The 26,820-nt window shown below is 48.4% G+C and overlaps 1 protein-coding gene across 3 annotated transcripts; it reads left to right on the plus strand.

Annotated features, from left to right (window-relative positions):
* Window positions 1-683: 683 nt before the first annotated feature.
* Window positions 684-26,359, plus strand: PACC1 (proton activated chloride channel 1). 3 transcript variants are annotated; one of them, XM_004424893.3, is made up of 8 exons: window positions 685-840; window positions 4,606-4,702; window positions 12,880-13,089; window positions 14,550-14,701; window positions 19,708-19,850; window positions 21,103-21,247; window positions 23,583-23,690; window positions 25,401-26,359. In XM_004424893.3, the coding sequence occupies exons 1-8, from the start codon at window positions 805-807 to the stop codon at window positions 25,560-25,562; spliced, it is 1,053 nt and encodes a 350-aa protein (XP_004424950.1). In that variant the 5' UTR covers window positions 685-804; the 3' UTR covers window positions 25,563-26,359. The 3 variants fall into 3 exon arrangements, with proteins under 3 accessions (XP_087295507.1, XP_004424950.1, XP_087295500.1); XM_087439374.1 differs by lacking the exon at window positions 4,606-4,702 and having other exon boundaries at window positions 731-840; XM_087439381.1 differs by lacking the exons at window positions 21,103-21,247; window positions 25,401-26,359 and having other exon boundaries at window positions 684-840; window positions 23,583-23,694.
* Window positions 26,360-26,820: the final 461 nt, after the last annotated feature.

A 26,820-nucleotide genomic window follows, 5' to 3' on the forward strand; every position in this document is an offset into this window, starting at 1 on the left:
GGCCAGAAAATCATGCAAGTGTGTAGTAACTCATAATGATTACATACTTGGCGGTTCTAACTAGGAAAGGGTCATTTAGCATAACAAGATGGCCTCACTTATGTTCACTTACACTGACTCCAAGTGTCTGCCCCAGGAATAATAGGAAAGAACATGGATTCTGTGGTCTGGTCCTAGACTAAATAATCTTCACTTGATGACTGCCCCCCCCCATCCTTTCTGAATCAGGATACCTCAGTTTCCTCATCTGTAAAACAGGAAGAAAAATGTTCTCCTCACAGGAGCCCTTGCAAAATCAAGGGCATGATGTGCTGAAAGCGCTTTGTAACATACAAAGTGCTCCCCAGACAATTATTTCGGTTATAAACCACCAGGGCAGGATTCCTCTTGTGATTATAGATTAGGCTCTCCTACCCATCTGACCTGGCCCTTTGTTCCACTTTCCACTCATTTTCTCCGTCCCTCCCCCTTCAACAAAGAGAGGAAGTGAGAGACAAAGAGAGCACGTGCATCTAATGCCCAAGTTAAGACTGGCTCCGGGTAACGCGCAGGCTTCGCCGCCCCAGGGGTGGTGAGAAGCGACCCCGCCCAGAACTACATTTCCCAGCAACCCTTTCGTAGCGCCGGCGGTGGCGGGAGAGAGGCGCCTGCGCCGAGTGCCGCCCCGCCTGGTCTCGGGGCCGCCCCTCCGAACCAGTTTAGCCTCGCGGAGCGGGCAGGTCCCGGCACTGTGGCCGGGGTGCTCGCCTCGCCGCTCCTTTCGGCCGTAGCGGGCTCAGGTGTGCCTTAGCTCCGGTCATTGCCATGATCCGGCAGGAGCTCTCCACATCCTACCAGGAGGTACAAGGCAGTGGGGGGCGGAAGCAGAGTTTCCTGTGAGGCGGAGGAGCGGGGTCCCGAGGTCTGGGCGGGTGGCGTCCGGGCGGGCCGAGGAGCGGGTGCGTGCTCGGGGGAGGGGTCTCCGCGTGCAGAGGAGCAGCGGGCCAGGAAGGAAGCGGGGCGCCGAGCCTCCTCCGGATGCTGCCGTCCCTTGGCCGAGGGATGGAGCCGGGGCCCCCCCGGAGCCGCGACCCGTAACCGGCAGGTGAATGATTAAAGCCTCGTCGGACCGGGCAGGACCCCGAGTGGCCCCAAGGACCCCGGCGTTCTCTGCCACAAGTGGAAGCACCCTCGCTCTCCTCCCAGCTGGAGCAGATGCGCGGTGGGCATCAGCCCGCCTCCCAGCCCAAGGCCTCGTGGCCCTGCAGCTGTTAATGACAGGGATAATTACATCTTGTGGTGGTGGCCGCCTGACTTTGAAGATGTGCTTTCACCGACGCAGCTACTGCTCGCTCCGCTCCGTTTATCTCTTCAGTCTCACCTCCTCCCAAGACTTTATCACTTTCTAGTTCTTTGTCTGTTTCTTATCTGTTCTGAGCTACAGGCTTCGGTTCCAGCTTTTCCCTCAGACCAGCTCTTCCTCCTGCCTCTTACTGAAACTGGTGACCTGCTCTCCTCCTCAGGTCTCAAACTTTGGTCGTGTCTGGTACTCTTCCTCCCCTGTGCCCTTCACTGTGTCCCCCTCACTTGGCAAGTTAAGGCAGTTTCACATCCTCAGTCCTCAGGTTTGTGTAACTGTGTTTGCTCCAACCACCTGAGTGTCATACTGTGTCACCACCACCTCTCCCTTTGGTGTCTCTGATGCTCTGCAGATTTTCGTTTTGAGACCCTGCCTTGATCCCAGAGCATTCCTTTTTACATACACCTGATGCTGCCCTTGGTCTACCCAGAACAGTCCAAACTTCTTAGCAAGCTTTCAAAGCTCTGCACAGCTCAGCAGCCGTATGTTCTATTACCTTCATCATCCCTTCACCCACCCAGCTTCCGGCCACACTGGAAGCTCACTGTTTAACAGTCTTAAACATTTAGCTGTCTCTATGCCTGTGCTCACGCCATTTCTTCTTTAACTCCCTCTCAAGCTCCCTTGGTTAAAATCCCCTCATTATTCAAGGGGGAGGGTCTCATTATTTATGCTCACTGGAGACTGACTTCCGAGACCAGCCTAGCATTCTGTCCTTCATACATGAACTTGCTGCTGTTTTCATCAATACTAGTCAATACTGGTGTACATTCTCCCTTTGTAAATGATACTGTGTGGAGTGTATAAAGCACATGGTTTAACCCCACAGTAGAAGGGGAAACCGAGTTGAAGATGGGTGAGATTTGTCTAAGACTTGCCATTTTTTAGTGTAGGACCTGGACTGGAATCTGACTTTGGGACAAATTTCTGTATTTCTCCTGCCGTCTCCTTTATCCAAAAGGAGCCTAATGGATTTTAACCAGTGCTGTGGGTTCTCTGGCCCCTAGATTCCGTAACCTAGACAGTGGGGCAATCCTGGGGAATGAGTTGTGTCTTTCCCTGACTCTGAAAGTTTTCAGGGTTATAGGGAGTAGAGCATAGTGGGTAAATATGAGGACTTTGAAGTCAAAAAGCCCATGATCGCATCCTGGCTCTGCCTCTCACCATTTGTGTGACTTTTGTTAAGTCACTTAACTTCTGTGAGCCTCTCATTTCTTCATCTGCAAAACAAAGGTAATGATAGTCCCTATCTCATAGGTTGTGAGGATTAGAGGAGTTGGTATGTGGAAAGTGCTTAGCTCAGTGAATGACGGCTCTTGTGAACAGGATGTGGGCAGCTTCTGCTTCTAGGGAGGTTTCGGGTCCTGGTTTACGGGACAGTGTCTCTCCTCATCCACATGTAACCTGCAGTATCTCCTTACCTAGCAGGGCTCCTAAAATGTTTGTTAAAATATAGGCAGTTATCCTGCTTGCAGGGGCAAGGCCAAGGGTGGAGTCAGTTTCTATTTGGGCCCCCCCCCCATGGTGGAAGGCAGTGGAAAGACCCCTTCCTTTGCCTGCTTCAGTGGCCCATTCTGAAGTCCCTGTCTCTCCCCTTCTTCAGAAGAAGGAGGCCTCCGGGAGTGACCTGCATCTTTCTTGCCTGGATCATTCTGAGAGGGGACTTAGCTCCAAGTTAGGTTTCTTTTCTGAGGGGAGACTTTGGCTTTAGGGGATGGGGCATGCTGAGAATTTGGCCAGATGCAAGCAAGGAGGTGGGCTCATTATGACTGCAGGTAGTCAGGAAGGGAACTGGGTTAGGAGTGTGTTGCCGCCTGGGTTAGCCTGAGCCTGGGCTAACCCAGGCTTGGATCAGAGAACTTGGGGCCTTCCCAGGACTAACATCCTCCTTTCCCTTTGGCCAGTGAGAGCTCTGGGGACCTCTTGATCTGTGCTCCCGCTGAGGACCTGTATCTCATGGTGCCTTCTCTAGTCTCCCGGCCCCCTTGCACTTGTTGGTTTTCTTTTCTTTGGGGCTTGGAGGGCTGTAAACTGGGGGTTCTACCTGATTCTAAGGGGCAGGAGTGGAGACATGGAGAGGGGAATGGAAAAAATACATAAAGAGCTTTATTTTAGCTCAAGTGTCCTGGAGATGAATTTTCAGTGAAACTGTCTTGAGACCTTAATCATTGACACTGTGAGCCTAAGAAAATACTTGGGAAAGCTATCCCCCCCACCTCCCAATTCAGTGATAGGTCCTCCTCTAAACTCTGTTCTCGATCTCTCTGGCCCTCCTTAATGCTACAGAGACTTGTTGGTTATCATTGTATCCTTTTTTGCCCACCTACCCTCCTCAGTGACATCATTTTCCCCATTTCACAGGTGAGAACACGGATGCAGTGAGGTCGAGGTTACCTGCTATGAGGCTGCTAATTAGCATCTGTCTCTGGGAGGGATTGCTCTCCCTACTTTGTTCTGCCACTTGCAGCCTGAATTGGTGGACTTTGGTCAGAGTCCTGGAGAGCTCTGACACCAGCTTCCCTGTTCCTTCTCTCTCAGCAGACTCTAAGCCACGTTTCCTCCTCCTTTGGGAAGTAGTTAAGATCATGGGCTTTGGAGCTAGGCCAACTTGGATTTGACTCCTGGCTCTATGGCCATGGAAAGTGTTGTGGGTTGAATTGTATCTCCTCAAAAAGATACGTTGAAGTCCTAACCCCGGTACCTCAAAAGTGACCTTATTTGGAAATAAGGTCATTGCGGATGTAATTAGTTAAGATGAAGTCATACTGGAATAGGGTGGGCCCTAATCCAATATGGTGTCATTATAAGAAGATGATTATGTGAAGACACAGAGACTCCACGTGAAGATGGAGGCAGAGATTTGACGCATCTGCAAGGCAAGGAACGCCAGGGATTGCTGGCCATTATCAGAAGCTAGGAGAGAAGCATGGAAAAGATTCTCCCTCACAGCCCTCAGAAGGAACCAACCCTGCTGACACCTTGATTTCAGATTTCTAGCCTCCAGAACCGTGAGGGAATGAATTTCTGTTGTTTTAAGCCACCCAGTTTGTGGTGCTTTGTTAACAGCCATGGGAAACTAATATATAGCAAGTTACTTGAGTTTTCTGAGCTTCAGTGTCCTCCTCTGTAGAACTGGCATAACACACCCTACATCGTGTGATTTTTTTTTTTTTTGGTAACGATTAAATGAGAAGCAGCTTCTGCCTGCTTATTCTAGCCCAGAAGTGCAAGGCTGGTGGAGCTGACCTGTTTGTTTCTCCCTTTAGCTGAGTGAGGAGTTGGATCAGGTGGTTGAGAACTCAGAGCAGGCGGACGAGCAGGAAAAGGAGACAGTCAAAGTCCAAGGTGCAGGAATCTTACCGGGTAAGTGGGTTCAGTGCTGGGGGTGGAAGTCCTGGAAAACAGTGCTGTGCTGTTGCTGTAGCTGGAGGCCATGGTCCAGGCGCCTCACCAGCTGGGTACCTGAGGGAGAGGAGGAGCACCCCCAGCCCTGCACCCTGGTGTCAGATCTCAAGTGTTGCCCTAGTTTTAAAGCTATACATATTTAACCAGGCATGGGACAGAGGGGGTGTCCAGTACCTGCTCTTTTCTGTGCTCCAGTTTGAGCTAGTTCCTGAGGCCAGGCTGTTGGATACATAGCAAGGGCTTTGGGTGTCTGCTCTTCTGTTCCTTTTTCCCTTGGAAGCTGTCAGCAGTTGAGCCTCCGATATCTGGGTCACTTCCCAGGGCCCTCTGGGAGGTTATCTAATAGGCCCCACCTCTCGGACATCAGGCCTCTTCAGTATCGTTGCCCAGCTGGGTGGTCAGGGTCCTATCCGTAAGGTGGTGTCTTATGGAGCCTTGCATTAGGTCAACCACTTCTTCCTCCTGGATATACTCTGCTCCCTTAGCTTCCCTGATGTAACACTTCAGTTCTCAGACCATTCCTTCCAGCCTCCTTTGTAGTCGCTATCTACCTCTTGGGTGTTAAACGTTTGTCACAGGCCCCCTTCCCTCACTCTCTAGTGGGCGGTCTCACCCAGGCCCCTTCCCCTGCTTCAGTCACCGCTTGCTTGCACTTGACTGCCATGTTTACATCTGTAGCCCAGAGGTTACCTGGAAACTCCAGACTTATGTAGCCCGTATATCCAAATGCTCGGGTGATAGCTCTGCTTGGATGTCCCAAAGGTCCCCTAAACTCCACATGTCCAAAATTGCCCTCGTGATTTCCCCACGCCCAGCTTGGCCCTCTTCCAGTGTTTCCTATTTCCGGGAATGTTACCACCCATCCAGTTGAACCTAGGAGTCATTCTTTTTCCCTTCCTTCCCTTCTTCCCCTTTCTCTCTGCCCCTCAACCCTGCTGGCTTTGTTTTGTTTTGGGCCTCATTCCCTCCCACCATTGGGCCTTTTTCTTGTTGTATTCCTCTGCCTGGAATTCTCTTCCCTCTGTCATCTAGTTAACGTCTAATCGTTCTTCAGCTCTCAGCTCTCATTTTTTCCTACAAAGCCTTCTGTGACCTCCTGGCTACATCCCTTCCCCCTCCGACCCTGTCCCTTATAGCCTGCGCACGTCTCCCTTGCACCTATCGGTGATGGACTGGTATATTTGTTTGCCTGACCATTTGATTAATGTCTGTCTATTCTACTAGAATGTGAGCTTCACGAGGGTAGAGACCAGTCCATTTTGGTCACCACCTTAGCCCTGGCCGTGCAATGAGGATTTGTTGAATGAATGAATGAGTGAATGGAGCCCCAGCCTGACTCCAGCTTCTTGGGTGGATTGAGGGAGGTGGGATTCTGCTCCTCTTGATCCCTGTGTTTGTAGGGGAGGGCAACTGGGTGGGGAATTCTGTGATTGTGTCTAATCCTCAGAGAAGACTTTGTAGAAGGAAGGACGCTGGAAGGGCAGCTCAAGTTTACCAACTGCTTCCTCTGGGCCAGGCTCTGTCATACCCACTGCCCCGTTTATAATTTTATTTATTTATTTATTTTTCCCCAAAGCCCCAGTAGATAGTTGTATGTCATAGTTGCACATCCTTCTAGTTGCTGTGTGTGGGACGCGGTCTCAGCGTGGCCAGAGAAGCGGTGCGTTGGTGCACGCCTGGGATCCAAACCTGGGCCGCCAGCAGCGGGGCGCATGCACTTAACCACTAAGCCACGGGGCCGGCCCACGGTGTGTACTTTTAAAGCACGTTAATCCACCTTGCCACAAAAAAAGCCAGTGGTTGGTTTTTCTGATTGCAGGATACATGGGACATTTTGTCAAATACCCAGCACTTTTTTTTTTTTAATTGATGTCTTAATAGTTGATAACGTTGTGAAATTTTAGTTGTACGTTATTGTTTGTCAGTCACCATATAAATACCTCCCTTCACCCCTTGTGCCCAGCCCCCAGCCCCCTTGCCCCTGGTAACCACCAAACAGTTCTCTCTGCTCATGTGTTAGTTTATCTTTTACATATGAGTGAAGTCATGCAGTATTTGTCTTTTTCTCTCTGGCTTAATTCATTTAGCATAATACCTTCCAGGTCCATTCATGTTCTTGCAAATGGGACAATTTTGTCTTTTTTTATGGCTGAGTAGTATTCCGTTGTATATATATACCACATCTTTATCCAATCGTCAGTCGAGAGACACTTGGGTTGCTTCCACTTCTTGGCTATAGTGAATAATACTGCAATGAACATAGGGGCAGCACCTTTTTTTTTAAGTTGTAAAATGTAATGGCATTTAGTTTCAGAATTCGAGTGTCTCTTATAGGGTGTGTGGATGATAAATAGTTTTACAGTTTTTATTTACATGCCAGTTTGTGGACCAAGAAGAGACCTGTAAAGAAGCTAAACTTGGCTTCTGTGAGTGAAACAGAAGAGACTGTCTTGGCCAGTGTTCCCATGGAGTAATTTGTCCCAGTACCTCCGCCAAGCAAATCTAAGTGATGTGATTGTCATGTGACTTTCTGTGCCTTAAATTAGTTCTTTTAGAATTTTCAAGAACATGTAGGGAGAGATTCATCTCTTTCCCTGATCAAAGGCGTCCTGAAGGCAGAACATTGCCAAGTCATGTTTATCAGCTTATGGTAGAGTGGATACCTGCCTACAAATGCCCATCCTTGTTTGTCTTCATTATATGGTTCAGCCTGGTCGTAATAAGCAGTTTACCTTAAAAATGTCCCAAACTTCTACTTGTTATGAAGTTATATTCTTTCGATCAGGTCTTCTTTTATCATCATTGGTGACTGGAATCTTAAGTACTAATGTTCACTGTCATGAACATTAGTGTCATGAACAGGGAAAGAGCATTGACTAGGAGTTGGGACTCCAGGACTCTCATTCTGTGCCAGTTATTGACTGTGTGACCTGGGTCACTGCACAAGGAGTGGAGTTGGATCGGATGGCCTTTTAGGTCCCTCCACCTCTTAAAGATTCTCCCCAGAGGTTATACACCAAATCAGTCCCTTCAGAGTTCCTTCAGTTTTGTCTCATGATCTTTTAAAATCCCATTAGAATGTAGCAGCCCAATACCTGTTGCCACTGCAGTTTTGAGCAGCTCATGATGGTGAATGTGTTTTTACCTGCCATGTTTTGAAGTGAACCTATGGTCCCACATGGACCATGGGAGCTTGAGAGTGCCTTCTAAGCAAAACAGCTGTGGGTAGGTACCTGTGGACAGGCCACCATACTTTGGGTCCTGTGGCCTTGCAGCCCAGCTACACCTGACTGATCAGGAATCAGCACCTGAGCTAAGCAAAACCATCTGTAGGTTGGGTATGAAGGAGGGCAGTGTCTTGTGATGTGTCTAACAGGGCACCCTACACAGGGTACTCTCTGGGAGAGGGTCTGAATGTAAGACTCATGGAGAGGGACTTAGTAAAGTGGAGCAGGGTCATGAGAGTAACATGAAGAGAAGGCAGATAGCAAAGACGTGAGGGAGCAAAAATTGACACAGTCTCTAATAACAATAAGAAGCAGCAAAAGTAGAATCAGAGGCAAAGAAGCTGAAAAAGAGAATTGCTGTGTACCTTGGTGGCTTTGCTCTCAGCTGCCCAAGGGGTTTCCCTGGGGCTTCCTGGTTCCTCACTTCTCTTTGTAGCTGTAGGGTAAACATTCATTGCCTACAGTAACCTGTTCTTTACGGCCTGCAGGAACCTCACAGACACTTCTGGGAATTTGCACTTCTGTGTAAAGGGGAAACTTTCTAAAGTATTTTGCCAGAAATAGCAAGGCATACCAATTGGTTTATAGTTTTACATGCCTTAAATGGGCTAGTGTTCTCTGAGAAATTGAGGGTAGCTAGTTAGCTTTGCAAGACTTAGCTCATCTGTTATTTGAGTTATTCATTTAACACACATGGCAACATTACACACCTACTATGTGAAAGACACTGTATTCTGCCCTACCTCCATTTTATTTTTGGTGTATATTTTTTTCTAATTCATTATTATTAAGAGATTGTAGTGCCATGGTCTTCATTTTTGCTATCTTCATCATTTAGGGCTTCATTTTTTGAAGGCTAGAGGGTACATTTTGTTTCTCCAGTGACAGTAATTCATTGAGCAGGCACTCTGTAATGCATATTGCAACATTCTCTCATTTACTTCTGTTAGACATCCTATACAATTGGAATGATTATTTCCTTTTCACTTAAAGAAAGTGAGGATTAGGAGCCTTAAGTAATTTGTCCTAGGTCACAGAGTAGTTAGTAGCAGAGCTGAAGCTGAAGTCCAAATCTCTTTGACTCTAAAGCTCATGCTCTTAACCACTGGGCTAGATATCTGGTCTGTCTTTCAGTTCAGAAAATAAGTGAATAATGAAAACCAGGTTATTTCTTCCTCAAAATCCCCCTGGAGCTTTAGGCACGGGGCTATGTGACATCCTCTGCAAAACCTTTGCTGATCTCTGCCCTTCTCCCCGTACTCCCCATTCTTCCCTTTGAGCAAGGGATATCTCACTTTTTACGTCCTCACATCCTTCTGAATTCTGTAGCACTTGTGGCACAGACCATCAATCTTCTCTTGGTATCTCCCTGAAGCACCTAGCACAAAGTCTTGCATATAGAGTTGATGCTTGATGCATGTTGGTAATATAAAATGAATGATTTCCTTATCTCTACCAACCTAGGACACTTTGATAGTTCTGTGCTGATCCTGCTTTTGTGCTTTTAAATAAAAGAAATAATTAGGAGCAAATAGTCTTATATCTTTGTATTTACAGTCCATCTTTTATAGACAGCATATAGTTGAGTCTTGTTTTTAATCCAGGTGACAGTCTCTGCCTTTTAATTGGAGTGTTTAGTCCAGTTACATTTAATGTAATTATTGGTATTGTTGGATTTGGTTCTACCATTTTGCTGTCTTCTGTTTATCTCATATGTTTGTTTCTCTGTTCTTCTTTCCTGCAAGTTATAAACCTTACAATATTGTTGTATAATTTCTGCTTTAGACAGTCTTAAATTTTAAAAATATATAAAGAGCTTTTTATATTTACCCATCTATTTAACATTTCCAGTGATATTCATTCCTTCCTATATATTTGAGAGTTATCTTCTAGTATCATTTCCCTTTAGCTTTCAGAATTTTATTTAGCATGCATTGTAGTGCAGGTCTGTTGGTGATGAACTCTCAGCTTTTATGCTTGAAAATATCTTTATTTCATCTTCATTTTTGAAGGTTAGTTTTGCTGGATTTCTTTAATTCTAGGTTGACAGAATTTTTTTCTTTCAGCACTTTAAAGATGTTCCATTGTCTTTTGGCCTCCATTTTTTCTGATCAAAAGTTACCTATCGTTAGATAAAATATCCTGTATGTAATATATCTTTTTTTGTTTTCTGGCTGCTTTCAAGATTTTCTTTTTTTTTTTTTTGAGCTAACATCCGATGCCAATCCTCCTCTTTTTTTGCTGAGGAAGATTGGCCCTAGGCTATTATCCGTGCCCATCTTCCTCTACTTTATATGGGATGCCACCGCAGCATGGCTTGATAGTTAGTGCATGCCCAGGATCCGAACCTGCGAGCCCCGGGCTGCCACAGTGGACTGCGTGGACTTAACTGCTACGCCACTGGGCTGGCTCCCAAGATTTTTTTTTTTTTAACCTTTGCATTGGCAGTTTGACTATAATTTACCTATGAGTGATTTTCTTATCCTGCTTGGCATGTATTGAGTTTCTTGGATCTTCAATTTTATGTTTTTTCTACAGTTTTGGGAAGTTTGGGCTGTTACGTTTTTAAATATTTTTTGTGACTCATTTTCTCTCTCCAGTTGCGTGTTGTTAGACTGCTATATATTGTTCCACAGTTACCTAGGCTCTGTTCATTTTTTTTCTTCAATCTTGTTTTTTAGGATTGGATAATTTATGTTTGTTTACACTGACTCCTTTTTCTTCTGCCATCTTTTGCTGTTGAGAACTATGCAGTCAATTTTTCATTTCATTTATTTTTGTTTTCAGCTCTAGAATTTCAATCTGGGTCTTTTTTATAGTTTCTATTTCTCTCTTTCCCCTCTGTGCATTCCTTATCTATATATTTTCCTTTAGGTCCTTTAAGTGCTGTAAAGTTCCTGTCTGCTAATTGCAACATCTGGGTCACCTTGGAATTGGTTTCTGTAGACTGCTTTTTGTTTTTCTTGAGTATGGGTCACATTTTCTTGTTTCTTTTCATGTCTAGTGATTTTTGATTGAACACTAGACATTATAAATGATACATTACAGAGGTTCTGGATTTGTTATGATCCTGTGAAGATGAATTTGTGTCTTAGCAGATAATTAATGTGGCAAGACTCAAGTTCCAAACTCCTTTGTCCCCTGCATTAGCAGCAGCTGAAATCTCCACTTAGTTCTTTCAGTTTCTGGCTGCTGCTTTGGGGTCTCCAGCCAAGAATTTGAGCATATTTGCAGATTTGGGAAATCTGCAAATTTGCTCCCCTATATGGCTCGCTCCCTTTCAGAGCTTCCCCCTAACTTGCTGACTGCTCTGCCAGCCCTGAACTCTGTCCACTGTCGCCCTGAGCCACGTCTTATAGAGATTGGTGAGTGCCCTCAGGCAAAAAGCTGCGAATTTACAGATCTCACCAGGTGCAGTTCTTTTCTTTCAAGACTCTCTTCCCATTTCTGCCTGCTTTTGATCATTCTCCAGTGCCTTCAAATGATTTTTAAATATTTTGTGCAAATTTTATGATTGTTATCTGTAGAGGGATGGTATGACCACACTACTCTGTCACTGTTGGAAGCAGGAAGCAAGAAGCAAGCACGTACCTTTTTGCGTTTACATTCAAACTGCTCCTCGTCTTGTGAGCAGCTGCTGTAGAGGAAATAGGGCTTTTCCTTAGGGAGCCACAGTTTCAGCCAAAGAGTAGAGATGGCACAAGGAACACTGTAGGAGTGTCTCAGTTTGCTTGGGGTGCTGTAACAAAGTACCACAGGCTGAGTGGCTTAAACAACAGAAATTTTTTTCTCAGTTCTGGAGTCTGGAAGTCCAAGATCAAGGTGTCGGTAAGTTTGATTTCTCCTGAGGCCCCTCTCCTCGGCTTGCAGATGGCTGCCTTCTCCCTGTGTCTTCATGTGGCCTTTTCTCTGTGTGCATGCATTCCTTGTGTCTCTTCCTCTTCTGATAATGACATTAGTCCTATTGGGTTAGGGCCCCACCCTTATGACCTTATTTAACCTTAATTACCTCCTTAAATACCCTGTCTCCAAATACAGTCACACTGGGGGTTAGGGCTTCAACATATGAATTTGAGGGGAACACAATTCAGTACATAACAGAGAGTAATCAAGGCTGGGGATGGTTTGAGAGGAGGCGGGAGAGGCAGACAGAGCTGTGTTGTAGAGGTGGCATCAGGACACATTTAATCAGTCATTTAGTCATTCACCGCATAAATGCAGAATGCCTACTCTATTCCAGACACGGGGTGAAGGGCCAGGGGTTCAGTATGAACAGGACTGGCCCTGTCCCTGCCCTCGTGGAGCTCACAGCCTAGGGATAAAAAGACATAGACGGACAGTGACATTGCAGAGTGATGATAGGGGACATATAGGGTGCCCTGGGAGCACTGAGGAAGGGTGCCCAAATAAAGTTATGGGGTCAGGCAAGGCTTTCTTGAGGAAATGCCTTTCTAAACTGAGAGCTGAAGGATGAGATAGGAGTCAGCTGTGGAATGGCCAGGCGTGGGGAATGGCAAATGTGAGGGGCTCCGGGGTTGAGGAGGGCACGCTGGAGGAACAGAAAGTTGTTTAGTACGGGTGGAGCTGGGGGCTGTGGGGGAGTGGAGTGGTGAGCGATAAGGCCAGGGAGGTAGGTTGGGGCTTGCTCGCTTGTTGGATTGTAACTATCTGTCCCGCTAGAGAGGAGGCTCCTTAAAGACAATAGCCAAGTCCCCTTCCTGGCAGCGTAGGTATGTAGTGAATGTTGACAGGTGCAGTGTGTTATGATTTGGGAGTTGGAGCAGAGGTGGGGAGGTTGGGTGTGTGGGCGCCTGCACACCTGGTAAAGCAGGTGAAGGATGTGGAGGTTGTCGACCTCCTCTGGCTGCACCTGCCCCTGCAGGTCACGAGTGTGTTATTGTCGTTCAGCCCTGGACAGTGAGTCTGCCTCCAGCAGCATCCGCTTCAGCAAGGCTTGCCTGAAGAACGTCTTCTCGGTCCTGCTCATCTTCATCTACCTGCTGCTCATGGCCGTGGCCGTCTTCCTGGTCTATCAGACCATCACAGACTTCCGTGAGAAACTCAAGCACCCTGTCATGTCGGTGTCTTACAAGGAGGTGGATCGCTATGATGCCCCAGGTAGAGCCTCCCAGACAGGCATTGGGGCCCAGGTCTGGGGCATCAGCTTGCAAATCCTCCCTGAGCCCCCAGTGCACTCCCAGCATCGTGCTGGGCACCGCAGGCAGGGCGGAGGAGTCCGAGCACAGTCTAGGCGTAGAGTACACACCCAGAGAGCTGCCATTGGTACCCAGCACAGTGTGTCATGTGCTGAGGAGAGAGGTGGGCAGAACGTGGAGTGGTCACTGTAGCACTGGGGTGGGCAAGGAACGCTTTGCATAGAGGCAGGGGTTGAGCTGGGCTTTGGTAGATGGGAAGAGAGTTTTTCTGGATGGAGGATCAGCAGGAGCAAAGGTGAGTACAGAGAGGCAGAGGGCTTCTCTGGAGAGGATGAGTCCAGCCTGGCTAGAGCCAGAGGCCAGTGACGAGGAGAAGTGGGAGTTAAGGGTGGCAGGGGGAGGCAAGGCCATCCAGAAGTGGGTGGGGCCCTGCCTGGAGAAGGGGCGCCCAGGCCACACCGTCCATCTCCTGTCCGAGTGGGGAGTCCAGTCCCCGAGCAGAGAGTCATCTCTGCCGTAGAGCGGACTGTCTGCTCCAGGGTGGTGGGCTGGCACGGGGCTCTGGAAGCGTGGGAGTGAGCCGGGCGGCATGAGCCGTCTGGGCTCAGGCTCTGCCCCTCTGGTGTGTGCCACCTGCTCTGCCCACAGCATGCCTCTGAGTGACCCTCCAGATGGCCTGCTCACAGGGCAGGGCCAGAGTCTCAGGATCCTTCTGCTTAAGGCTTCTCGACAAGCATGCTGGTTACGGCTCCTTAGCCCATCTCGTGTTTGTCCCCCTTCTCCGTGTGTCTGCTTTGGTCTCTATCTGTGGGTTTTACTCTCTGTCTCTGGTCTCCTGGCCTCTCTGAGCTCTGCCTGGGTCTGGTGCCATGTGCTGCTCTCCGTGTTTCTGCCACTGAGGTTGGAGCAGCTACTGGCAGTAGAGCCTTGGCTGAGGTGCCTTGGCTGGGGGAGAGGGAGGGACTGTCGGGGTGCGACTTGCACACCTGGAGCCCCCAGTCAGAGCAGGAGATGAGAGACGAAGTGAGACCTGGGGAAAACCCCGGTGAATGTGCAGGTGGGTGGCGGTGCCAGGGGACTTGCGCCATTAGGCTCAGTCACAGAGGCCCCCTCGGAGTGTGTGGAGCAGGGTTCTGAAGTGGGGCGGGTTTTGGTGCAGGCGCTGGGGAGGCTGCATCCCAGGCCGGGAGACAGGCTGACTGAGGAGGGGGTTGTGTTCCCATTAGAGTGGGGCTTTCTGAGGGCAGAGGATTTGGCTCCCCACCCTCCCTAAGCCTTTTCGTCTCCCTCCTGTGCAATCATCCAGGGAGTCTTGAACTTAGATTGTTGGTGGGTGTGAAAAAGTGTGTGTGACATGGTTTGAGGGGTGTGGTCAGGGACTCTGACTTCTGACGTTCACTTTTCCCTGTTTGTGCCCCCCAGGTATTGCCCTGTACCCCGGGCAGGCCCAGTTGCTCAGCTGTAAGCACCATTACGAGGTCATTCCACCTCTGAGGAGCCCTGGCCAGCCGGGAGACATGGACTGCACCACCCAGAGGATCAACTACACGGACCCTTTCTCCAATCAGACCCTGGTAACTCTGTCTCCCCGAGCTGGATCTGGGCAGAGTGCTCTGTCAGCCCCGCACCCCCAGGGCCCGAGTCTTCTCTGCCAGGTGGCCTCTCCTGGTCCCTTGATGCGGGCCCTCGGCCCCCAGCAGACACAAGGCCATGCCAGGTGGAGTTGTGGCTGTGGCTGGCTCGGCTGCATTCAGGGAGGATAATGAGGCCTTCAGCCTTCTCGGAGTAACCATCAGGGGTTCCTGATGATGTGATAAGATCATGTCGTTGGTGGAAGGATGAAGGGCTGCAGGGTGGGCCCAGCGTGACAGTGAAGTGGGTCCTATACCTGAAGGCTCAACAGAGTCACTGGGATCCTTTTTGAAAATATAGGTTCCCAGGTTCCATGAGGCCAACTGAATCATTTTTCATGGGGACAGGGCCTGTCCCCCATATTTCATATTTTGAAATATGCCAATGTAAAGAAGGAACAAGTTCCCCCGGCCCTGTCCTCACAAGCTGCTCAGCTCAGCTGGGAAATGGACAGCAGGGAGGAGCGGCACCTACACGGGGTTTTGAAGGCAGGGAAGGAATTTTGTATTTATTTACATCTCCCTTTCACCTCATATCCTTGCTTCAAAAAGGATTGAAAGGGGCTGAGTAAAAGTTTCCCAGATCAAAGAGGAAGGAAAGGTTTTTTAGGCAGAGGAACTCTGCACCAAGACACAAAGGGAAGAAACCAGATGTTGTCTTTGTGTCTCTGTGCAAGATTACAGTAGTTGGGTGTTTCTGGAGGGTTGGGTGCCCCCAGAAGAGCGGTGGAGGTGAAGCTGTGGGAGGAAGTAACGGCCGGGTGAGAACAGCATGTGAGTTGAGCTGCAGAGGATTTGCTCCTCTGGGTGGTAGGGAGCTACGAGTGGTCTTAAGATGAAAGAATCACACTAAGATTTTTTGTTAGTATGTTTACTCTAGGCTTCCTCTTAAAATCCTGCTGAAATAATGCCTACTCCTACAAAAAATAGAATAAAATATCAATAATAGCCCTGCAAACTAAGAAAGGGTATCACCAGTGGACCAGAAATTTTGAGGAACTAGTATAAAATATAAATAGCAAGTTGGGTCAGATTGATGGAGCAAACAAATCAGAGAAAACCCATACCCTAAAACGGATGTGGCAGAGGACTGTGGTAGAGGTGGAAGCTTTCCTTCCAGCTCCTGGCTCTGAGCACGTGCAGCGAGCAGGGCCGGCCATAGAGCTGTCATCAGGATAATAATTACAGGACCACCTTTTGGCTGGGCCTGCCACATCTTTTGCCCTACTGGGGCAAGCAGAGCTGCTGGGGACGGTGTGCTTCCAGGTCAAAGGCCCTGGGGCCATTCTCTATATAAGCTAAGGGAAGGTTCCCCGCTTGGACATTTGGGAGCAGAGAGAAACAGAGAAGAACTTGAGACTGGACCTCCACAGTGGAAGCTGGGGGAGAACTGCCGGGAAGGAATCTCCTCCCAGAAGAGAAATACTCGGAGTGCCCGGCCTGCTGGCCTTCCCTGCCCGCTGCTGCGCGGCATCCTCACAGCCAGCCCCAGACGAGGGTGAGCCTGTGAGAGAGCCACTTAGGAAGAAACCCACACCCCAGACCTCCACAGTCAACCTAATCCTTCCTTCAGAAAGAATGGAGAGTTAAGAGTCATTAGACGTTTACATGAAACCACAACATAAAAGAGAAAGACCAAGAGGAACAAAGAGAATGGACTGCAGAATAGGGAGATGGAAACTGATTTAAATGAAAGGAAAATAAATTTTTAAAAATTTTAATGAAGAGCTAGATATACAATAGAAACGCCGTCTGCCTGGATTCCCAGCTCTCTCCGTCCCCTCTGCAAACCTCCTAACCGGATGCCCGTGCACGCTTAAAGGCACAGCTGGTGCGAGCTCTCTGGGTGTCCTTCCTCTCAGTTCCCCAGTTGTGTAGGGCACTTACCAGGAGTCTGTTGCATTTATTCCCAAACCTGCTTGTGCCTGTTGTACTTGTTATAATAGTTACATAATTTAACTAAATATTGCAAAAACCCATGAAATAAGGGCACAAAAGGAGAGTTGTTTCCGTGAAAACTAAGTTGAATTGCAGCTACCATCTCCAGCTCTGGGTGATGGTCAGTCTTCTCCGCCAGTTCTAGACGTGGCTCCGCCATCCACAGCCATAAACTAAGAGAGTAGTTCTCTCCTCCCTGTGCCCCATGTCCCCACGTTAAACCAGGGCCTAGCAGGGAAGGAGGAATAGAGACCCTTGGTGGAACTCCCACGTGGAAAAGGGAAGAATGGGATGCGCACAGCAGCTGCTCTCGAGGCAGCGATGAAGCCCTGCTGGGTGGGACCTGGGAGATGTCCTGCCTCGACATGGAAGGAGCACCTTGGTTGGAGATTTCTGTGTCCTTGATAGCCCCTGCCCTTGTCCAGTGGGAGATTCTGCCTTGGCGGTGATCCTCCGTGGCCGTATCTGGAGTGGATATTAGAAAACACGCCCTCCCCGGGCTGCACAGCTCTGGGCACCCACTTCCTGCTGTATAGGTTAGGGAGCGGCTTTAGGGTAGACTTGGAGGTTGGCTTGTTGTTTTTCTCCTGCCCCCGCCCCCTTTGTTTGCAGAGATGTGTAGGCTTCTGGCTGTTTGCGTCCTGTGGAGTCCACGTGAAAGTGACCTAGCCAAGGGTCTCGTCTAGTCCTACTTCATCAACCTTCAGATTCTCATTTATTTTCTAGTCTCTCTCATTTCCTCGATATAATCTAGTTAACTTTTACCAAATGCTTTGCTCTGGCACTGTTAGGGTCACCGCCTTTCCAGTCCATAGGACCCACATCTGATTCCTCGCCGCCTGCCATATTCCCGGTGTCCAGATGTTAAGCTGATGCCTCATTTTAGGTTGTTGTTACCAGTTCCAGAAAACAACTTACGTATTGGTCAGAGAATAGGTTAAGTGACTGTACAAAAACAAACACTGCAAACACACACACTGTGGCTGAGACGAGAGAGGAGTCTCTTTCTCTGGGACAGTCTGGGTGTGTGGGCTGTGCCGCACTGTGGGCAGTGCTGCCTCAGGGTGGTCAGCGATGGCTTCTGTCTGTCACTCTGCTGTCCCCTCATCGTTGTCCTGGTCCTCGTGGTCAGCACTTGCTCACCAGCATGTGTACACGTGCCTGCTCCCAGGAAGGTGAGAAGTGGAGGGCAAGCAGTTCCCTCTTGTGGGCATGATGCGGAACTGCATGAGTCACTTTTGTGCACATTCCAGGAACTCCATCACATGGCCACATCAGAGGCCAGAAATGAGGCTCCAGCAGGGCGACTGCGTTCTGCTAAGATCTGGGACTGGGGAAGTGGTTCTCGTTCTACAGGAGGAAGTGGACAGTGGAAACTGGGGACAGTTAGCATCCTCTGCTGCCACTTAACATGTAATGGAAAGGTTGAAAATAAATAGGTGGACAAAGATCTCTTGAGAAAATGCAGCAATAACCAGAAGAAGTGGAGTGGCAATATTAATATCAGTCAAGATGGAATTACAGATGCAAAGGGTTAAAAGAGGAATGTTTCATATGGATAAGAGGTTCAACTCCACCACTCTCCACTAAGAGGATCTAGCAGTCATAGATCTTTATGCGCAAAACGCGTACCATTTGTATATTTCAGGCACAACCTGTTAGAAATCAAAAATACCATCACCTTAGAGCGTGACTAACACTTCTCAGAAATTCACAGATCAAATAGAAAGTAGGAAGGACAAGAATTGAATAGCACAATTAATAAATTTAGAGTGAGTGTGTGTGTTAACGCTTGGTGCCTGACAGTGGTCTCACTCTTTTCAAATATCTGTAGAGCATTTATAAAAGTTGATGATGTAAAGATATTTTTTCCCAAATTAATCTATAAATCCGGTATCATCACAGTTAAAAGTCCCAGTTGATTTTTTCGTGGAACTTCACAAGCTAGTGTTCAAGTACATTTGGAAGAGCACAGGTACAGAAATAACCCGCCAGGCTTGGGGATGGAAGGAGTTACGTGGGGGGGACCTGCCCAGTCAGATGCCAGAGCCGTGTGAATGCCCAGGGATCAAATCCTCATCTCTCCATTGTTTGGGGAGTGGGAGTTAGATCCCTGTGCACACCATATACAAAACTGAAAGCCAGGCATATAAAGCATCTAAATGTAAAAAAGGTTTTAAAAAAGTACTATAAAGAAATAGAGGAGAATATTGATATAATTTTGGTTTTTCTTTTCTTTCTTTTTTTTTTTTTTGTGAGGAAGATCAGCCCTGAGCTAACATCCATGCTAATCCTCCTCTTTTTGCTGAGGAAGACCGGCTCTGAGCTAATGTCTATTGCCAATCCTCCTCCTTTTTTTTTTTCCCAAAGCCCCAGTAGATAGTTGTATGTCATAGTTGCACATCCTTCTAGTTGCTGTATGTGGGACGTGGCCTAAGCATGGCTGGAGAAGCAGTGTGTCGGTGCGCGCCCGGGATCCGAACCCGGGCCGCCAGTAGCGGAACGCACGCAATTAACTGCTGAGCCACGGGGCCGGCCCAATTTTGGTTTTTCTTAGCAAGCAAAACCTAGAAGCCATGAAGAAAAAGATTTATAAATTTCACTACATCAAATTTAGAGCTTCCTATAACAAATGACATTAGAAACAAAGTTAACAATAGTGACAGACTAGAAGAAAACATTTGTACGTATAACTGATGGAAGTTAATATATTTTCTCAACAAAGAGCTTCCATAGCACAGCCAACCAATGAGGAAATTGGACAGAGGACGAGTTGGCGCTCAGCTCTGGTTGGGGCACTGGGCGAGAGAGCTGCCCTGAGGGCTGAGCAGGAGGCGGCAGGGCTGGCTCGCACTCCCTAAGCAGGAGGGTGTGGCCAGCGGTCACTTTGGGGGCTGCCGGGGCAGAGCTATGGGCTTTCCAGTCACTCAAAAGTCTCTGTGCCTGAGGCGAGGGTCAGGAGCAGCCATGCAGCTCTCAGGGCTGAGATTCTGGCCTTTGTGTCTCTGCAGAAATCCGCCCTGATCGTGCAGGGGCCCCGCGAAGTGAAGAAGCGTGAGCTGGTCTTCCTCCAGTTCCGCCTGAACAAGAGCAGCGAGGACTTCAGCGCCATCGACTACCTGCTCTTCTCTTCCTTCCAGGAGTTTCTGCAAAGGTGGCCTTGTAGAGTTCACAGCGGGCTTGCTATACACTCTGTCTTATTTCGGCCTTGCACATCCCTGGGCTGGGGACAGGGAAGGGGGCTGCAGATGACCCGCTGGCCTGGAGAAGGACCATCCTGGAGAAGGGCCTCTGGAGCTCAGTGGGTCTGTGAGACCTCTCCTCACACAGTTTAGTCAGGTGTGAGGAGTGTTCTGACTGGTGCACGCAGAGCTGGCTGCGTCCTGGGGAGAGGTTTGGTCAGCCCGATGCTGGGGCTGCTGACGACGCGAGGGCGCAGCCTTGATCTTGTGAGCCCCTTGACGGCAGTCCTGCCTGGTGCCAGGTTTCCCCTGTGGTGTCGTGGGAACCGTATCTGGCTCTCAGTGAGTGCTCGGTGCGTTTGCCGCACGTTTCTAATATGAGGATGACAGTTCCTGTCTGCATGTGGCTGAGCCGAGGGTGACTCAGTCCCTCCAGGTCCTGCAGAGCCCTGGGGCTCCATGTAGAGGAAGTGGGGAGGCAGCCACAGCAGGGGAGAGCCTGCTCCCCCAGGTGGCAAGGCTGTGAACTGTCTCTGCTGTTCACACCACCACCGCTCCATCCTTCCCATTCGGGAGCTTGTGAAGCCTCGGCCTTGGCATCTTCTGCTCTTTCTGCCACTTAGTATTCCCTCTCCCTCCCCCGCTTGAAGCTGGCCTGTCTGGCCTTCCCCTGCCTCCCCTCTGTGCTCCTTTCATGAGCTTCCTCAATGCTGTGCTGCAGTTTCCCTTGCTTGTGTGCACTTGATGATCTTGCTGCATCTGCACCACCCTGGGCAGACCTGTGGGTGTCCCATCTGGCCAAGAGCTCCCCAAGGAACCCTCTTTCCCTCTCCGGGCCTTCCAGAGGGAGGCTGACAGGCCAGTGATGGCTCCTGAGGGCTGCTGACGTCCAGAGGTCTCTGAGGAGCCAGGAGCACCATGCTGTGGGCATGTCTGCAGACTTCAGTGCCAATGGCCCTGGGAGCAGGTTGTTGGAACAATGGGGTGGGAGGGAGGAGGAATTTTCCCACTGGGAGCCTCAGGGATCCTGTTCCTGCCTTGAGATGGGTGACAACCTCCGCTCCATTTGGAAGCCAAGAAGCAGAGCTTGGAGAAGCAGCAGGGAGGGGCAGCATCCTGTTGGTGTCAACCAAGAAACCGGCTTAGTAGGGGCTGGAGTTTGGCCATGTTTGAATCCTGCTGTCAGGCCTGATTAACTTGGACCTTTCTTCTCTGTCCCCCAAGCCCAGACAGGGTGGGCTTCATGCAGGCCTGTGAGAGCGCCTATTCCAGCTGGAAGTTCTCTGGGGGCTTCCGCACCTGGGTCAAGATGTCCCTGGTGAAGACCAAGGAGGAGGATGGACGGGAAGCAGTGGAGTTCCGGCAGGAGGTGGGTGACACTGGGTTTGCTTTGCGCTGCCAGTGACTTCCACCCTTGAGTCTGGGGTGGAGGGAAGCTTCGCAGAGGAGATGACCTCTGCGCAGGGTCTTAAGGGTGAGTAGACCTTCACCAGGATGAGGAGGGCCCCCATGGCAGGGAGTTGATGTGTTCTTCCATAGGCAGTGCACATTGCAGGCCCTTTCCCTCCGTCACAGCCAGTCCTCACAGAACATGGATGCAGAGGCCTCTGCGTTTTACAGAGTGGGTAACTCGCCCAGCTATATCTGATGCCAGAGCCCATGTTCTTAGCCCTGCACCTCCTGGTGCTAGAGGCTGGCAGCTGCAAAATGATCAATTATTTGCAGGGAAGAGAGACGAGCTACAGTGGCCTCTGAACTGTTGCATGCATGATGTTCCATTGGGATGCAGGAGGAAAAGAGTAGCTTTGTATTAATTTTTTTATCTCATCCTTTTTCTATTTTTGATTGTTTTAAAATGCATGTAACAGAACAATAATAGTAATGTTACATCACTTCTAAGAAAGTTATAAATATGTTGGGTACATGTTCAGGATTTTTACTAATGGAAAGTGTGACCAAAAAGTCTTCAGCCCCCTGGCCTGGAGCCAGGAGATAGGCCAGGAGCTTCTAGCCATGATCCAGTGAGAGATGGAGAGGACCTGGGAAAAAGGCAGTGAGGAAGGAGGGATGGGACGTTTTGGTTGCCTCAACAGGGCTGTTTGTCCGTCATCACCAAAAAACAAGGCTGCATCCCCACCTGGGGGCTTCTGCCCTCCTGCTGCATCCACAGAGCCAGACCATCCCGTGTGTCAGGGGCTGGGTGCCTGCAGAGGCAGCGAGGAGACGGGTCTGTTGGGCTGGACTCTGAGGGGCAGCATTGGAAAGGGCTGGGTTGGTGTAGAAGGATCCACCCCAACCAACAGGGCCATCATTGGCCAGAAGCCCTGCACTCCTCCAGCTCTGCCCCGTCCCGTGCCCTGGCTCCTAGGACCGCTCCAGTTTGGAGACCTTTGGGAAGGGCTAAAAGCCAGTTCTCTTCAAGAGCACAGGCTTTTTTCCTGCCTTAAGAGGTGACAACACCCCTGGCAATAGAGCCTTAAACCATTCCTATTTTTAAGATAACTGTCATCTCCTGGATTTTTACTCCACTTTTCTCCAAGAACTCCGAGTCCTTTGTCATCTGGCCCCACAACAACTGAGAAAGGAGACTCAGTGTGTTCCCGTGACAGTTGGGCGCATCCCCAGCCGACCCCGGCTCCCCTGCAGCTCCAGGTGTGCTCTGAAACCAAGGAGGCCACAGCCCCAGCGAACCTCTACGTTTTAGAATGTTTTATGTGCCCTTCATTATTGTCTAAATTGGAAGTCTTTTGGTGGGGGACATGAACTCTTTTGAACAAAACTTAAAAATGTTTTTATATCGTTTTAAAGCTTAAAATTCTTTCATATGTGTTGTTTCATTTGATCCTTACCACACCTCAGTGAGGTAGGCATTTTGTCCCCCATTTTACGAGTGGCAGAGCAAAGGCTCAGATCAGATGATGGACCCAACCCTCTGGGCTGGGGCTGGGCTTCTGCCTCTGGAACCCGTCTGCTCTCCATAACACCACGCAGCCTCTTTAGTAACCGAGACCCAGATCTCACCAAGCATGCCTATGAGGTGTTTACAGGAAATGCTCTGCTGAGTGGACCTGTGAGGTTGTGCATTGTCCCTGTAGACTTGAAGGGTTGAAATACGCAGCTCTTAAGATCAAATATATATATATTTTTTTATAATTTTATTTATTTATTTATTTTTCCCCCAAAGCCCCAGTAGATAGTTGTATGTCATAGCTGCACATCCTTCTAGTTGCTGTATGTGGGACGCGGCCTCAGCATGGCTGGAGAAGTGGTGCGTCGGTGTGCGCCCGGGATCTGAACCCGGGCCGCCAGCAGCGGAGCGCGTGCACTTAACTGCTAAGCCACGGGACCGGCCCTTAAGATCAAATATTTTGAAATTTGGGATTTTTATGGCTTTTAATTGTGAGTCTTACGCAGTACTTTTAATATGGTTTAATCACGAATATAGATACCTAAAGAGATTTTGGTGACAATCCAAAACACTTCTTGTATGTCCCAGATCCTATCAATTTCCCCAAAGAACTATGGAAACCAAGATAAAGTCTTGGCTCTTGTACCAATCTCAAGAGGGTTGTGTATATGAGACTTTTGGCTCTCTTCCTCCAAAAGACGGTGTGAGGAGAGCCAAGTCTAAGACTCTTCTTCCCACGGCCCAGGCAGGGGAGGGCACAGAGGCGGTAACATTGCGTTCTCTCCTCTGTACCTAGACGAGCGTGGTTAACTACAATGACCAGAGGCCAGCTGCCGAAAAAAGTGCTCAGCTGTTTTTTGTGGTCTTTGAATGGAAAGATCCTTTCATCCAGAAAGTCCAAGATGTGAGTATTATTTATGATTATGAGAGTAGACTTCCTGCCCTAAGGCATTTGGGCTCATCCTTGCAGGCCATCCTCATGTTCTTTTATCGCCCAAATCACAGTTTATTTATATTTATGATGTTCATGCTCTGTATTATTTAGCTGATCTTGTCTTCGTCACTAGACTGTTGTCCTGTGAAGGTGGGGAGTTCGTTTTTGTTCACTCTCATTTATGTGGCGTCCAGCAGAGTGCCCAGTACAGAGGAGCTGCTTCACAGTAACATTAACTAAATGAACTGAGTGGAAGCATTAAGCTAACATCTAGATTACTTCTATTGGAAGCCAGTCTTGAGTGGTTTTCTGTGGGATAAGAATCCTCATTATTTGTTGTAAGTCAGAGCAGAAAGGCACAAATTAACAGAGCATCAATTAATGCCAAATTCTCAGACTCACAGTTTTGGAAGGGGAGGAGTACTGGGATAGCTGTGCCAAAGAACGTTCATGAGACACCATCCACCAGAGCCAGTCCCAAATCTAATCCTGATTGGCCTTTAGATCATCACAGAATGTCCCGATGTGGTCATGGCTCAGGGGAGACAGTTCTCTCAGGGCCAAGACTGAAAGAGGGAGGGGCTCTCTGACATGGATGGTCCATTAGCCCCAGCACCAGTGTTGGTCGTGGATTGGGAAGGCCATGTATGAGCAGCCATGTGCAGAGGCTTCCTGAATCAAGACTCGGGGTGGAGGAAGGAGCAGCTTCAGCTCCACATGTCAAACGTGTGATCTAACCTTTTCTCACCTACTGTTTTCAGTATGAGGTCCCTGTTGTGGGCCACGGAAAGCCCCGTGCTCGAAGCCTGCTTTCCTTGTGTTGTCACTCAGCTTCACAACAGTCCTAAACGGTGCCGGTGGTGTAACCATTTTGCACATGTGAACCGCGAGGCTCAGATTGTCTGAGGTCTCCCTGCTAAACTGGGACTGAAAAGTGCTCTGTGTTTACCGTGCTGGGGAACTCAGAAATCTAAGATATGACCTCAGCCTTAAAGAGTTTAACATTTAGTGAGACCGGTCTATAGCTGTAAAGTGACTAATTGCAGACGGTAAATAACTGGCAAAGAAGTTTGTGGGATAGCTCTCTTTGCTGAAGTCAAGAGGGTTTTGGCTTAGTGGTCAGAGAAAGCTCTGAGGAGTGTGGAAGGATTAGTAAATCCAGGTCAGAGGAGAGCACCCCAGGCAGGGCAGTCAGAGGGGCATAGCCTGGAGCGGGAGTCCCTGTGCTGAGTGTGGGAGGAAAGACATCATTGGACTGGATGGAGAAGTTTGAGGAACTACGAGATGGGAAGGAAACAAGAGGAGCTCACCTTTTTATGGACTAGGGATAGTTTTGAGGAAATTTGTCTCAAGGCAAGGTCACTTACTGTGAATTAGGCCAAAAATGGAAAGGTCAGTGCTGAGTATCTTATTTGTGCAGTGCTTTTTTGAAAAACAAATTTTTTCTTTCAGGATCACTTGATTGTAGGGAGGGATTAGTATCTTTCTCCTCAGACTAAGCTACAGACATTAAAAGGATAGTCGGAACGAAGTATAAAGTTTTGGCAATTTTAGAACCCAGGTGTTTTTCTTGTCACTCCAATAACTGGGGGTGAGGGGCTCTTGACAGTGACACTAGTATGACCTAAGAATCAAAAATTGAAGCAAACTAATAAACTTGTGTTTGTTTCTGTTTTGCAGATAATCACTGCCAATCCTTGGAACACAATCGCTCTTCTCTGTGGGGCCTTCTTGGCATTATTTAAAGCAGCAGAGTTTGCCAAACTGAGTGTGAAATGGATGATCAAGATTAGGAGGAGATACCTTAAAAAAAGAGGTCAGGCAACGAACCACATAAGCTGAAGTTGCCTCGTGTGGTTCATAGACCTGCCTACATCAATGGAAGTTCTCATCACTTCCGCTTTGATAAACCGAGCTACCAGCAATCCTGTACTCACTTGAAGAAGCGGGCCTGCTGGGAGGAACAGCCTCTCCAACTGCAGCTTCTAACCTGGCCCAAAAAGAGGCTGTTTAGAGCCTAATGGAACAGATCCAGTGGATGACGTAAAAGTTATTTAAGTACTTAAATTATTAACATTTTTTGACATATGACATATGAATAGGGTTTGTGGAAGATGGAATTAGGTATATACCAAGTTTTCTGAAGATGTGTGAAGCTGCCTTTCTTCTTACTTGGTTTGGTGTATAGTTAAGCTCTAACAGGACAATTAAGGGTCTACTTTTTACCTTAGGTGTTTTTTTCCTGAGGTTTTTAAAGTGGACAGAAGAGAGTGTGATTTTTTTTCCCTCCCAAATCCTGACTATCCAGATGTGTAGGTCGTGCTTTGAAACCTATGCACTGTACACAAAGGCAGAAGCCCTTATGTCGCTGGCATCATCTGCCGTTTACATTGTCTAGCCTCTGACAAGCTCATTTGTTAAATATTAAATGAGACTTTTTTAAAGTTACTAGAAACTAGTAATTGTGGACTGACTAGCCAGCTACCTGTCTGGCTAGAATATTTGTCGATGCAAGTATGAGAGTTGAGAATGATTAACACACAAAAGCACTAGGACATGTGTACATAGTAGGTGCCTACTCAGTGTATGTTGATGATTTCATTAACAAGTAAATAAAAGTTAGGTTAATACAAAAGGAATCAGTGTGCAAGTCTGAATATCTGCTAAATCAATAGGCAGTGGTACGCTTCCATTCTGTGACCTCCAGATAAAAGGCAGCGTGAGCCTGGACTCCTCATATGACTGGATCTGGACTCCGAGGTACGTCCTGACTGTCCAGGGAAGGGTGGGGTGGGTGTGGCGATTGATGGCGGATCGTCAGGGAGAGGGACGGATCAAGCCCTATGAATAAGCTGTTAACTCTTCCCGTCCTAGAAAAACACCCGTGTGAGCAAGGGGCACTCATATGACCCTCAAAGCTTTCAGCCTAGCCTGTGACAGAGATGAGTACTGTCTTGGTATTTTTCACGTGGTGGCCATCGGCTGATTGAAGGTTATGAAAATTGTTTCCGTAATTTTAAATTATTTACATGCCCTTTGCACCCAAAGAGGACTTGGTAGCATTTCCTGAATTTCATAACCTGGCTTTAGGTAACTGAAA

This window comes from Ceratotherium simum, chromosome 2 (assembly GCF_057802395.1).
Source record: "Ceratotherium simum simum isolate JZ-2026a chromosome 2, ASM5780239v1, whole genome shotgun sequence".
Taxonomy (NCBI): domain Eukaryota; kingdom Metazoa; phylum Chordata; class Mammalia; order Perissodactyla; family Rhinocerotidae; genus Ceratotherium; species Ceratotherium simum.